Source organism: Leiobunum rupestre, chromosome 3 (assembly GCF_980474605.1).
Source record: "Leiobunum rupestre chromosome 3, qqLeiRupe1.1.hap1, whole genome shotgun sequence".
NCBI classification, from domain to species: Eukaryota; Metazoa; Arthropoda; class Arachnida; order Opiliones; family Sclerosomatidae; genus Leiobunum; species Leiobunum rupestre.
Window position 1 is genome coordinate 68,975,160 of NC_143386.1, and position 15,187 is coordinate 68,990,346.

The 15,187-nt window shown below is 35.6% G+C and overlaps 1 protein-coding gene across 1 annotated transcript in view; it reads right to left on the reverse strand.

Moving 5' to 3' along the window:
• Positions 1-2,038: 2,038 nt before the first annotated feature.
• LOC149954463 (ATP-binding cassette sub-family C member 1-like) overlaps positions 2,039-15,187 on the reverse strand; it is a 43,607-nt gene continuing 30,458 nt past the window's right edge. Inside the window, exons 14-17 of the mRNA XM_090169912.1 lie at positions 14,291-14,437; positions 13,274-13,599; positions 8,533-8,727; positions 2,039-2,222 (exon numbers count right to left, since the gene is read on the reverse strand). Of these exons, the coding sequence (XP_090026038.1) occupies positions 2,102-2,222; positions 8,533-8,727; positions 13,274-13,599; positions 14,291-14,437 (789 nt within the window). The 3' untranslated portion in view covers positions 2,039-2,101. The remainder of the gene's footprint in view (positions 2,223-8,532; positions 8,728-13,273; positions 13,600-14,290; positions 14,438-15,187) is intronic.

Below are 15,187 nucleotides of genomic sequence, written 5' to 3' on the forward strand. Positions count from 1 at the left end.
GAACCATACATAAAGATATTTGTGTATATTAACTTCAAATATTTTTGAAAAAACGCCTAGTATGGAAATAGGACGGTAATTTTCTTTGTTGCCTTTGTAACACTTTTCAATTATTGGGACAATTAATGAGTCTTTCCATAGGGTAGGATATTTTCCACAGCTCCGGGATAAATTTTTAATTTTACACAACACTGGTAAAAATATATCACTACAACCTTTGACAATGACGGCGGGAATTTGGTCAATGCCGGAAGATTTTTTTGGTTTGAGGTTGGTTATTGATTCTAAAACATCGTCTTCGGTAATTCCCGGTACTATCCCAACCATTAGATTATTTTTATTTTTATTATAAATATTACAAATGTTATTGCATTAATCAAATTTACAATATCAATAGAACAAAAAACAATTTTAGACCCAAAACGTTATTAAATTACCAAAGCAACAAAATGATAAATATAAAATACAAAACTTAAAATTATTAGAACGTGCAAGAAACTATTTTATAGAGAAAAACCAACCCATTGTATTATAGGTCTTAAACAATAAAATTTATATGGAAAAACCAAAGTTAAAGCGAAAACTGAAACGTGAAAAGTGAAAGCACTAATAAAAACTGCGTAGACATGCATTATCCCCACATTATCAACAAACAAGAAAAATAACCAATAGTAAAATATATAATAATAACATAACTAAGTAACAAGTTAATTAAAATATTTAGGAATCAAGAAAAAATCCATCTAAATACCCACAGTAAGAAACATGGTATTAAAAGAAATATGCAAGAGGGCTCGGGTTCGTAACCTGCCCGATGCAATCGCAAAATGATACTATGACGTATACCGTGAACATTTGGTGGAAACCGTGCCATTAGGACGTTGAGAAGTTTACCGTAGTCCTCAGCACTCGATCCTTCCCAAACATCGAAGATTCTTCACGCACAATCACAATTCACAAAAGAAAATTATAATACACCCAATGAAAAAAAGAGGGCGCTTTTGGAAAAAAAATTTCCATAATTCTAAGAAACTTCGCACGCAGCGATTTGACTTTGCTCCGAAAATGTGAACGCGTTCGCAGCTCAGACAGACCCACAGACACACATCCCCCCGACAGACACGGTGATTGTTATACCCCTCCTAGGGGACTATATCCCCTCGGAGAGGTAAACAGGATAGGAGAAATGATAGCACACTGCTGGACACACATTTTTAAACCAATCGGTTGAAAAAATGTATTACTTTCTCGTGTGTAGCATTGTTTATCGGAAAGGTAACTTGGGATTCATAGCCCTGCTTTGCCTCTTACAGCTAATGTAAAGAGTTTATTTATTTAACGCTCATGTGCGACACTGTCGATGGCTTTGCGCAAGTCTAAAAATAGCCCTAAGCAAATATCGTCTAAGTCTAAAGTGTTCAGGATTTTTTGATAAGTCCTAGCTAGAGCATTCTCTGTTCCTCGGTCGGATCGGAATACAAATTGATAATATGATAGTAAATTATATTTTTTAGCGAATGAGTTAAGTGAATTAAAACAGGCTTTATCAAACATTTTGGGCAATAAACGACAATAAAGAAATTGGTTTGTATGATTTTAGAATCTCCTTTTTTAGAATTGGGAGAATAACAGTGTTTTTTAGCTTTCCTTGGTACTTCCATTTAAGTATCACTGCTATTTCATACATCGATCCCTCCAACGTGAATACTAAAAAAATAATGAAATTTCAAATTAAGTATGATATAAGAACGCTCATGGCTTTCATACCCACATTTTTAGATTAAAATAGGCCCTACCAATAATTTTGATTGGTTTTAAAAATGCAGACATAATCAACCTTCATGATTTTCAAGGAATATTCTCCGTTAGAATCTAAGGCAGTTGTTAAGAATACTTTAGAAGGTATCTTGGATGAAGGTTTAAGATTCAAATGATATTATAAAATCATTCTTAAGATGACACATATTTCAAGAAATATTTTATTGAGGTTTCGATAATTTGTTTGAATTAGAAAAATAACATTATCTTAAACACTCAATTATTAACTCTTGATATTGAAACTATTTTTGTGAGAGTGATACAGTTTACTAGACTTTTCGATTTAGGTATTGCTTTGAAGTTCCGCATATTTATATAGTTCAGAAAACCGTGACTTTTGGTCTCTTTTAAGATCACGAGGAGCGCCAAATTCTGCGATTTTCCCTTGAGAGAGAACCAAGACCCTGAAAATAAATTAATATTTAGTTCAAAGTTTAAAATATAAATAGAGTACACTCTGTTTAAAAAGTCTTCGACAGGTGAAATTTTTGCCCTCTTTTTAATTCTGCTAGAAAACTTTAATAGATAGATCGATGAAACCAATTGCAACTATTATTTATTTTCCAATATCTTTCTATTTATCGCTTTTGTCCGCCAAAAATTAATAGTTTTGGCGGGTACCGTCAAAACTCATTTTTGACAACTTTTTATATATTGGTTCTACGGCACTGACTCACGCGGTTTTGAATTCACAATGGTCGATTCATTTTTAGAAAGTGGTAAAATTTTCCCTCTTTAACCAACGGTTGAGAAGTTATCGCGTTTACAAACTTTCGTCGAAATTGGGAAACACCTAAAATGCATCAAGCGATTATTATTTATTATTATTAAAAAGAGGCCAGACATTTCACCTGTCGAAAACTTTTTAAACAGAGTGTACATGAAAATGTCTTAAAAGCCGAGTTGACTGGTTGAAACCTTCCCTCTTTTCTTAACCCTTTTTAAACAGAGAACGTAGTGGTTTCCGTTTTTGGATTAATGTTTTTGGCCTAAACTCTTCCTCCAACAGAAAGTAAAAACTAAATATTTGCAATAAGAAAAGCGGCAGTTAGTGCAAATATTATATTTTGAATCTAAAAATGCAAGATTCAATGTAAAATTAATTTCTTACAGTTAATTTCTAACAGTTAAATAGTCGGATATTATAACCTAATTACTCTCTGATTTGGATTCGTAATTTTAATTGATATTGGCCTTCGATTTCCGAAGGGAGCGGTTGAAAGTATTTAACTTGGAAATATCTTGTAACCTCTATAGCCACACTACCATACATTTTGTATTTTATAATTATTTATTTAGGCCTTTAATTAGTGAAAATGAAAATGACTTAAAAGTGTTTGGTTTCAAAACCCAGTCGATGTCTTTTGCAGTTCTTTTGATTAATATGTTTGAATGGGTAATTTTCCAGGTAATGGAGCGACAGTCTAAAAGCTTAAATTAAATTTTAAATAATTATTTATCGAATCATGCCTGATAGTTTTTCGATTATATCATTTCTAACAAATTCAAACCTTATGTTTTAAATTTCATAGATTATAAAGTAATTTTAATTTGGAAAAGACGTGTTAAAATATATTACTTTTTCTCTGAAATATGACAAATTTGAACCATAAAATTTGATATCGGGAACACCTCAAAAATGAAATCATCCCTTTTGGGGTAAGTAGCCATATGACGCAAAATTGAATATCTATCGGTGGCTTGGGATAGTCGTAGTTCAAACCATTATATCGTCTTTTGCGCTTTAGGAAAGCTCATTCTTGTAAAAACTATGACCAGTTTTCGATGTAAATAACTTGTACCTTAAAATAATTGTCTGTAACTTTTATGTATTTCAAAATGTTACTTGTAGAAAATTTTCGTTGTATTAGAAGTTTTCTTAGAGTTAATCAAAAATATAACGGGCACACTTCTTCTCGTCCGCAACCAAGAAAGGTTAAAATTTGTAGTTGCAAGTCCAAATAAATTTGTTTTCTTATTATCATTGATATTTAGTGTTCTTTTCAACAAGCTAAATAGCATGTTTCAGTCCGTGTTATTAAGTTAATTAAGCTCTCCCAGCCAGAACTGGAGATAAGGCCAAGACCCCTCCAAGCTATTTCTACATGGTGTCGGAAACCCGGGATACCAGAATCACGTAAGAAATCAACTCAAAATGACGAACGACGACAAGAATCATCCGGAGAAAGTCACCACCAGGTTCGCAACGAAGCAAGTCCCTCTCTCAGGCGAAATCAATGCAAATTACAGGACCTATTACCGCGGAGGAACTTCAACAAGCTGAAATTTTATGGATTAGGCATATTCAGACCCGAGAATATTTCCAAAAATTAGCGGCACTGAGAGAAGGGAGAAAAATACACCCAATCCAAAATTACCCAATACTCAACGAAGAGGGATTAAATGCAGTGGGTGGGCGTATAGAAGAATCTTCGCTCACATACCAGGAAAAACATCCAATTTTTATGGATAAAAGCTGGCATTTTTCAAAATTGTTAGTGACAAGAAGCCATTCTCAAGTATTACACATTGGTATTAACGACAGAATGACGCAACTAAGGGAACGGTTATTGGATTCCCGCGGGTAGACAAATGGCCAGGTCCGTAGTTAAAGATTGTTTCAAATGTAAACTCTTTGTCGTTAAACCAGCCGACAGACCAACAGCTCCCATACCGGCTTATCGATTAAATAACGCGTCCCCAGCCTTCTCCAATGTGGGGATTGACATGGCGGGTCCATTACTAATAAAAGATAACAACCAGATTAAAAAGAGTTACATTTGTTAGATAACTTGCGCTGTGACCAGAGCAGTCCATTTAGAACTTGTCCCGAGTCTTACAACTGAAGATTTTTTGTTAGCACTAAGACGTTATACAGGGTCTTTTTTTTTGCTCGGAAAAGTGTTTTTTTTCAAAAACTATTTATAGTACCGATTTCAAATTTGGAAGGTCAATTCTCTATACCGGGGGACATCAGTTTGAGAAATTTGAGCGTTTTCGGTAATGTTTTTCACCAATTTTGAAAAATTATTTTTCGACCACTAGGTGCGAGATAAAAAATTTCTATTATAAAGTTGTAGGCCGTCATCGAAAACCCTTAAAAATTGTTCACTCGACGAAAAACAACTTATTTATCAGTGAAAATTCGAGCTTGAAAAATTTACAAGTTGGTGAAGCCAAATTACGATTGCTTGAAACGATAATTGAAAAGGGAACAAGTCTAATACAAACGTAGTAGAGTTTTCACACTTGAAAAAATGTACACGTTTGGTTTTTAAATGCAGATATTTTATTCACATAAATTTTTACAAAACATTTTCAATAATATCACCATTGGCTGCAACACAGGTTTGTGCGCGGACAATTAAGTTCTCAAACGCTTTCTCTACCATTTCTGGTGTGACGTCTCGGCAAGCACTGATTATTCGTCTAATGAGTTCCTCCCTAGTTTCAATGGGCGTGGCGTATACCTTTGCTTTAACGAATCCCCAGAGAAAATAATCCAGCGGTGTTAGGTCAGGTGACCTTGCTGGCCAATGCACTGGACCATTTCTCCCTATCCACCTTTCAGGAAACTCGTTGTTGAGGTGCTCAGTTACTTGCCGGGAAAAATGCGGAGGGGCGCCATCTTGCTGAAACCACAACTGACGTCTTTCAGCCAATGGAAGGTCGTCGATTGCGTCACTCAGTTCGTTCTGTAGAAAATGTAAATACCTTTGGCCGTTGAGGTTCGTCGGCAGGAAAAAGGGACCAATCAAACGGTTTCCAACAAGTCCAACCCAAACATTGACCCGTTCAAATTGAACCTGGTGATGATATTCAAAACCCCAATGTGGGTTGATGTCAGACCAAAGATGGCTGTTTTGATGATTAAAGGGCCCATCTCTAGAAAATGACGCTTCGTCGGAGAACAAAACATGGCGCAAAAATTGTCTATCTTCTTGGACAGCATTTAGTAACCAGTTGCTAAATTCATAACGTCTTTGATGGTCTCCGTCAATTAGTCCTTGGTGGAGCGTAGCTCTGTATGGGTGATAGCGATTCTTACGAAGAATTTTCCATACACGATTTGCAGAACAACCCAAATCAGCAGCGGCGTTATCGCAACTGTGACGAGGATATGCCACAAAGTACGCGAGTACATTGTTCTCGAAGTCTAAATCCGGTTGACCCAATCCGCGAAACCTAGGTTGCAAGTTACCAAATTGATTGAAATCGTGAATTGCTCGTCTTACTGTATTTACAGATGGTGCTCCATTTGGATGTCTTTCTGCGAAGATTTCAGTCACTCTTCTAAGGTTTTGCGCTGCTTCTCCATAGTAAATGGCAACTATCTCGGTACGCTCAGCTACTGAATAACGAGGCATTGTTCGAAATATTATCAAACACTGATAATAATCTCCCAAGGGTTTTCGATGACGGCCTACAACTTTATAATAGAAATTTTTTATCTCGCACCTAGTGGTCGAAAAATAATTTTTCAAAATTGGTGAAAAACATTACCGAAAACGCTCAAATTTCTCAAACTGATGTCCCCCGGTATAGAGAATTGACCTTCCAAATTTGAAATCGGTACTATAAATAGTTTTTGAAAAAAAACACTTTTCCGAGCAAAAAAAAAGACCCTGTATAAGCAGCCGCGGCTTACCAACGTTAGTCTATACAGACAATGCGGGTACATTTTGAAAATTGAAAACTGATAGAGAAAAAGCTTGGAAAACTTTGAACAAGAGCAATTGAAGGAATTTTTTTACTGCCACGGTATAAAGTAGGAATTTATCGTAGAAAAAGCACCCTGGTATGGGGGCTGGTGGGAGCGACAAGTGCGCTCAACCAAGACTTCCTTAAAAAAGGTTTTAGGCCACGCGTGTTTAGCATATCCCGAACTAGAAACCGCGGTTGTATCAGCCGAGGCTATAATTAATTGTAGACCAATATCCTTTTGTTATAATGACGCGAACAAGCCATCCCCCGTTACTCCAGTCGAGTTCACAGCAGGTCGTAGGTTAATGTCGCTACCACCAGTCTCACACACAAGTGAAACGTTCCCGCTTCCCGCCAAGAGTACAAAAGACGCCTTGAATATCAAGAAAATAATCTCAAGCAACTGTGGGTTCGAATGTGACAAGATTACATAATGGAGCTGCGTTCAGCCCATTACGCGAAAAGTGAGAAAAACAACATCGAATTTAAAGTTGGTGACGTAGTGATTATATGTGACGACAAATTGCCGCGACATAAGTTGAAAATAGATCGTGTCGAAGAAGTGTTGATCACTCGTGCGGGAAAAAAATCGCACTTGTTAGGTTAAAACCACAATCGGGCAAGTTGTCAAACGCGTCGTTCAACATTTGTCTAATTTAGAGTTAAGTGATTCGGTAATCGAAAACTTATAATTAAGTGATACTCTTCCAGTATCACCGGGGGGGGGGGGGGAGTGTAAAAACTATGACCAATTTTCGATTTAAACGTGTACCTTAAAATAATTGTGTGTAAATTTTGTGTATTTCAAAATGTTACTTGTAGGAAATTTTCTTTGTATTAGAAGTTATTGTAAATATTGTAGGGTTTTTCAAGTGCAGGTGGTGGGAGTTTTATGGAAAGTTTTTATAGTGTATTGTCTGCTAGCAGGGCTCGCACAATATTGCCCAGAGTGGGAAAAACCAGGGGGTAAAAACCGGATGGTAAAAACCGGATTTTTCCGCGGTTTTGTCTACCTTTTGTTTTCCTGTTAAAAACCGTGTGGAATATCGTACTTCCATGGTTTTTTCCCCTTCTAGTGGCAAAATACAATAATAAAACCAATAAAAGCAGTATATTCTTCTATTCTATTCACTAATCCTCTGGCCTTTTTTCATCTCTCCCTAATGATTAATTTAGCATGTAAAGAGTTTTTTCAATTTTTCCCGGTTTTTACCAGTTTTTCCCACATGTTTTTGCCAACCGTGACTGCTATGGCCGAGTTGAGGAAACGAGCGTGACGTAGTTGGAATTACCTATTTCTACATGCCTAATAGTTTCATTTAGCAAGGTGGTAATTTATTTGTCAAAGAATGTCTCCAAGTTACTCCAGAAAATTGATTTGAGCAGTTTGTGTAAATACTGAAAGCGCGTTGCCCTGTAGTAAGACTTTTGCCTTCTCGCAAAATGCCGGTGAACTGCAAGTTTTGGAAATACAGAATATCATTAAGAAGTGGGTTGCTGAAACCACCGGAGTATGTTCGCCCTGGTATCAGTATCGCCCGCACCATATACAATTGGCTAGGGCCGTGCTTTGACTGGAGCCGCTTGACCACGGCGTGCATTCCGCGAACCAATATGAGCATTAAGTTAATCCGAACAACTGGGATATAGGCAATAAACGTTGCTATGTGTTTTTGGCCTAGGGTGGGGCCTCGGGTAGTAACAAAGCTGATGATTATTATTATTTGTTAGGGTAGTTGGTTTGGCGGTATGATAATTTTAATTTCTTCTTTTAAGCGGAGAGGGAACCCGTTGTTATGAAACGTTTATTTTGCTTATTACGGAGCCTCGCTCCTTATCCCGGTTTATTCTTAGGAGATGCTGTGGAATCCCTTATGCTGTTTCAAGGTACCACGCGGCAATATGTCTTAGAAATCTTTGAGATTGTATTTCTTGGAATAAAGTGTCTGTCATTGTTGAAATTCGGATATTAGAAGAACATATTAATAAGTCAGTTGCGTGTATTTTTACTTGTCGTAGTCCATGATAGTGTTTATTCTATGCGCAATAGTGATTATTGTGCAAGATTCAAATTGGTCCCGTATTGTGGCTTGAATAAGATCGTCCGTTTCCATGTCCACAGAAGCCGTCGCTTCATCCATCACCAAAATCTTCGTCTTCCTGATAAGCGCTCTTGCCAAACAGACCAGTTGACGCTGGCCAACGCTAAATAAATAAATAAAGCTATCGTTATTAATATCTATTATTTTGTTGTTCCCAATAGCTCAACAATCAATCATACAAGTAATTAAAATTTCATGACGTTATGCACCATGTGACAAACGATTTTATTTAATGAGAGACACAGAAGACTTTATCATGATTTTTATAATAGAAAATTTAAATCAACTGCGTATCTTAGATGGCTTTAGGCAAAGCCACACCAACAAAGCCTCTAAAGCAAAATTATATTTCCATAATTTGCTTAAAAGTAAGATCAAATAAATTGAGAGTTGGGTACAAACTCAAAGAGCCCGTTCCAGAGACGAAAAACTCTCGTAAGTTTACGAAAAAGGGGGCGTGTCTAGTAGAAATACGAGAGTTTTTCAAAAACGCGTTCCAGAGACGTTTTAACAGGACAAAAATTCTAGAATTTTTACGAAAGCTACTGAGCTATCAAAAGCTCTCGTAAATGCGTTTGGAGGCGAAAATAATTATTTTTTAGAAAATGGCGGTGGAGATTCTTCGAGCTAACGTGATAAAGCAAGGTGTAATCAACATCGAAACAGACATCCAGCTGAAAATAATGCGTCGTGAGGGTCCCAATACTACGAATTGATTTAAAAAAAGGATTTTAGGCACTACCAATCAAACATTTACCTGAAACCGCGTTTATTGAGCCACAAATGGGAATGGCCAAGGCCCGAATCGAAGTTCGCCCCCATTGGATTGGGAATAGTACCGCTAGAATTACATATCCTTGTTCGGGAGTCGTGGTTTCGTGAAACAAATTCTGAAATTTCGAGTCGGCGTATTCAGCCATCAACTCTATCATTAATCGGTGGCGCCATCTATCACTTTCAAGGTAGAATATTGGAAAAAGTCATTTTCATAGCATATAGTTCCCGCCGCTAACAGCTGTTGGCGCCACCCACAAATGATAAAGTTCTCAAATTTGAAAAATTTGTTTCGCGGAAGGCAGATTGAAACTGTAACAGATTTTGTTACGTAAGTAAGAATTCCTTTACCACTATTTTTTAGTTAATAATAAACGAAACGAAGAAAGAACGATCTTTTCTTTTTGGTATATATATACATAAATTATAACTTTGGATCAATTTTTTTATAAAATAATCTTATTGTAGATTCTCATAATCATGTGCTGTATTTGTTTTGGAAAGACGGCGAATTATTATCAAGTTGAGTGTTTGTAGAATCATTCACAGTGTAAACTTCAACGGCCAAATAATTTTTGTATTACACCTTGATTTTTAAACATTTGCTCCACTATAATAAAAATTATTTGAATTCCCCAAATAGAAGTATTTATTTATTATTGTAGCTATCATTTAAAGATAAAGGGGGACACATTTCCCTTTTGACCTGATACCCAATGATAAAAACTCCCAAACATGCTTAATAAAATGTTTATTGATCCCCAAACTGATTTTATGGATAAAAATTACAGGAAGGTGATAAACACCTTTGAAAAATAACCAAATGAAATCAAATCTACCGCCAAACTGATATTAAGAGAAAAACCAGCATGAAGATGGTGACCGCTCTGTTAAATAATCACCAAAACTTTAGTCAGCCGACAATAATAAAGAAATAAGTTTCATTGTTGTGGGAAGTTTTACATCTGAAAGCTAAAGAAAAAGTAATCAGTAAAATTCATTAAGTTTATTTTAAAGGAGTAGACATACTGCTGGTAAATGTAATGATGTTTCAGGGTTATTAAATATTCGTTTATAAAGGCGAGAGCACTGAAATATAAATTTCAGTTTCCTTTTCAGTCCGAACAAGAGAGTTGTGTATGGCCACCAGAATTTTATTGGAATTGTCGAAATGACTCGAAAAGGCGAGAGAAAATGGAACATGTTGAGCTACCATTTCGTTTAGAATCATTTCCAAAAGCCTATTTAATCGTTCTAGATTATTTACTACAGACAGGACAGCGTGGTCTAATGTTTCGGTATTGCTAGTAACAATGGGATTGGAGGACACAGGTAATGTACGATGTTTCTTATGGCTTCTTTTATCACCTTTAACACGTTTATCAAATTATAACTTATATATATATAATTTATGTCAATCTGTTTTCAGGGAATGTAGGAAAAGAGCAACGTTAACAATACCACTTTTGAAATTTTCTTCTACCGTTGGCCTAGACCAGGGTTGTAGCAATTTAGCCAAGGGTGGAAAAACCGCGTTTTTTACTAGGAGAAACCGGGTGGAAAAAAACTAAATTTTTTCGCGGTTTTCTCCACCTTTTGTTTTCCTGTTAAAAACCGTGTGTAAAATCGTACTTCCATTGTTTTTACCACCTCTAGTGGCAAAATTCAATAAAAAATAAAAGCAGTATACTCTTCTATTCTATTCACTTTTCTTCTGGCCTTTTTTTCATCTCTCCTTTTTTTCAATGACCAAATTAGTCACTTAATAGATCTATCAATCATTAATTTAGCATGAATTACCAGTTTTTCCCACCCTGGCCTAGACGGATCTGAAAGTGGTTTTTCAGCCCTCACGTCTATTTAAAAATGTAACTGAGCTATATCTGCTAGTAAGTAATATACCTAAACTGTTTTTTTTCTTCTAAATATACCCATTTAATTGACAATATTTTGCTTTGTCAATCTTTCTTTTTTAACCATATTGTGTTGTCATCAATATGAGAAGCTTAATTAAATTTAAATCAAATATTGATAACGTCTACTTCCTAGAAATATTTTGCCGCGTCTCATTGAAGCCAAATCAAATGAAAGGGAGCACTACTATCCACGCTCGGTGGAGTACTCGTAGGAGTAATGTGAAAACACGCCGCACTTGGCATACCAATAAAAACACCACTTGTTCTGGCTAGTGGTGGACCACCCCCCAGTCACTTTTCTGCTCCTTAGGATATCTTGGCCTTTCACTCTGTTGACCAAACACATTCTAGCCCAGCCACAATTGCTTACCTTTCGTTCAACCTTGGTTAAACTTCTTTGTTTCCCCCATTTTTAAAACAATTTCGCGTTTATGAATAATAAATGTAAATAACAAGAAAATTTTAAATTATATAAATAAAGTTTAATATATATAGTAAAATAACTGATAACAAGCCGAGATTACGAAGTCGAAAGTGGAAAATTGTCGCTGTTTACAAGAAATAAATAACAAGTCAAAGCTAAGGCTTAACTGAGTGATTGAACTAACCCGCTTCCCTCCGATATTTTCCGGCGTTTCTAGCGGCTCTGGTGGGGGGCGGAGCTTATTAAAAAAAGGCCAACGATACAAGAGCGGGAGTTTACGAATATTTGAAAAGTTGTCCCTGGATACGAAAGTTTGAGTCTCGTAACTTTTTAACGAACGAGAGTTTAGAAAATGTCTCTGGAGCGGGCCCTTAGTATTTAAAATTAAATAATTCTAAAAAAGTGTTTAAAATAAAATAATTCTAATAAAGTTTTTATAATTAATAATTCAAAAAGTATTTAAAATAAAATAATTCTAATAAACTATTAAAAATAAAATAATTCTAATAGAGTAGTTAAAATAAAATAATTTTAATAAAGTGTTTAAAATAAAATAATTCTAATAAAGTATTTAAAATAAAATAATTCTTATAGAGTATTTAAAATAAAATAATTCTAATAAAGTATTTAAAATAAAATAATTCTTATAGAGTATTTAAAATAAAATAATTCTAATAAAGTATTTAAAATAAAATAATTCTAATAAAGTATTTAAAATAAAATAATTCTAATGAAGTACTTAAAATAAAATAATTCTAATTAAGTAAAACATTTGAAAAAAATAATATTTTCTTATGTCAATTAATAATAATATAAATATTAATATTACGTTCGCAAACACCAACTTTGCATAGCCTTTATAGTATGGTTGCCAGGATGAAACAAAGCATTAAAAGAATTAAATAGATAAAAATAATTAAACAAATGAAATGCAAAAACAAAAATAAGTTGGTCAAATTGGGGTAACAATAAGTTATTTTACTCTTTGCCAACCTGTTGAAATGGAAAAGCAAAATCACGTGAGATCGCTACTCTACGCGCATTTTTTCACTTGATCCCTGAACGAAAAATGTACACGTGACGAAATTAACATAATCACCGCCATTTAGGGAAATACCTATTCACGAGTGAATGACGTCATTTAGTCAAAGGGGTCCCTTTTTTTCATTCCCCCTCGACTTTATAGTTTTGCCTTTTGTTCCAGTTTCAGACACTTTTAAAGAAAATTGAGTTTTAAAAGGCAAAACATCCAGTGAGCTTCAGTTAGTATGTAGCGCAAGGCTGCCAAGTACTTTGGTTCATATAATCGCCTAGATTGAACGTCGCTGCCTTGAGGAATTTTATAAGCGTTAAAAGATTACTATCAAACAGTATGCGGCTGAATATAAAGAGTTTAAAGTCGTTTTCCACGCTGATTTTAAGCAAATAAACATGGTCGAATAGATTTCCGGTGAGAAGAATAAAAGGATTCCAAAACTGCAAACCCGAATTGAAATCGGTCTTCACACAATTTATAAATTGCAATAAAATCTGACCTGAAATTCTGTCCACCTTCCACCATTTCGTGATTTAAGCCATTTTTGTACGTCTTCACGAGAGTTTTTAAATGCGCTAATTCTAGAGCTGTCCAGAGTTCGTCGTCACTGTTTAAGTTGAAAGGGTCCAAGTTGAATCTCAGGGTTCCGGAGTAGAGAACAGGATCCTGTGGAATGATGGTGATTCTGGATCTCAGGTCGTGTAGACCCAGTTGGCTGATATCTTGTCCGTCGATAATGATGTCTCCGTTTGCTGGCTCAATCATCCGAAACAGAGCCAACGCCAAAGAAGATTTTCCAGCGCCTGTTCTTCCTACCACACCAACCTAGTTAATTAAAGTATAAATTACTTTGACTATATTGTAATTTTCATAACAAAGGCCACAACAAAGTAAAAAATAAATGTGAAATTATATAGTAAAATCAACCCTTTAAATTCAATATAATAATCAGCTAGGTTAATACCCAAAGCACCACCTTAGGCCTAAGTCATCATGCGACTTTTGAAGCCATTAATTCAGGTGGCCGGGTTACAATGCGTAGGAGGGTGGTGGCAAGCCCTGCATGCCACGAGATCGAGCCAACAGCTCCCTACACTAACTATTACCATTAACCTCGACAAGTTTTTATGGAAGGGAAACCAAAGAGCTCGGGGGATAACCCATTAAAGCAGTGGGGAGAGAACTTGCAAACTCAACGCAGAAGGAGTTGTTCCGAGTTTTCACACAGTGCCACAAGCTGGGATCGAACCCGGCTCCTCTGGCTGCGAGGCGTAAGTGCTAACCACTCCGTCACCCCACTATTATTACTTTTACTATTATTTTATATTTATAGTTGCATTTGGTTATAATTAGCAACTACTAAAAAAAAGAAGTGAAAACAGTTATTTGTTAATGTTGTTAGAAGGTTGACGGAAAGTTTTTTTTAAATTAATTCCAACATTTCCGGCTTTCAGTGGTTCTGTAGACCATGAATCTTACTTCTTAATAATATTTTTGAAACTACGTAATTTCTTACTTTTTCCATAGGATTAACAACAAATGATATGTTATTTAAAACCAGGTCCAATCCTTCGCGGTAGCGAGTTGAATAATTGCGAAATATAATTTGACCTTGCTCAGGCCATTGCTTCGGTAGATGCGCTTCTGGTTTATTCCAATCTGCCTGTTTGGGACAAAGACGTTCATGAAATGATACAGCCATTAAATAAGTGGTGTAGTCGGGCGAGGACGGGGCAGGGCGTCGCCCCGGTGCTTTTTTCAAAGGCAGGGTGCCGCCCCGCCTTGGTTATTCCATTTTTCCTGGGCGCGCCTTGTTTCTAATTCGTAAATCATTTTTCTCGAATAAAGGGTGTGTGATTTTATTATAAATGTTGGCCGCAGGAAAATAGGATAACAATTTCAAATAATTACCTAGATAAGGCCAGCTTCTATCACGCTAAAAATCGAAGTTGGACGTACATTTATAACGGCTGGTACCGCCATCTTCGATTACGCGTGAAATCGAAGTTGGCCGTACCCAGGTAGCGCCCCGGTTCTTTTTGTTTTAGGACTACACCACATGGCATTAATACACTTTGTGACCAGACTAACTCTTTGTTGAGTTCTAAGCTTTCTTACATACACATTTGTCTTTCAATATCACGCGCATTTTAAACATTAGTGATGAATCATTAAAATGTGCAATTAATTTTATTTACTAGTACTTTATCTGGATAAAAGTCGATTAATTTATTGAAGACGATAATCACCTTTTACAATTCAAAATAATACAGAGGAAAATTTCCCGATTTAAATTTATATAGTCTGTATTAATTTTATGGAATGAAAATAAATGATAAAGAGACCTCTATTGCTATTTTCAATCCGTTGGCTAATTTAAATAAATAACAATTTCCTTCTTTGCAAACACTAG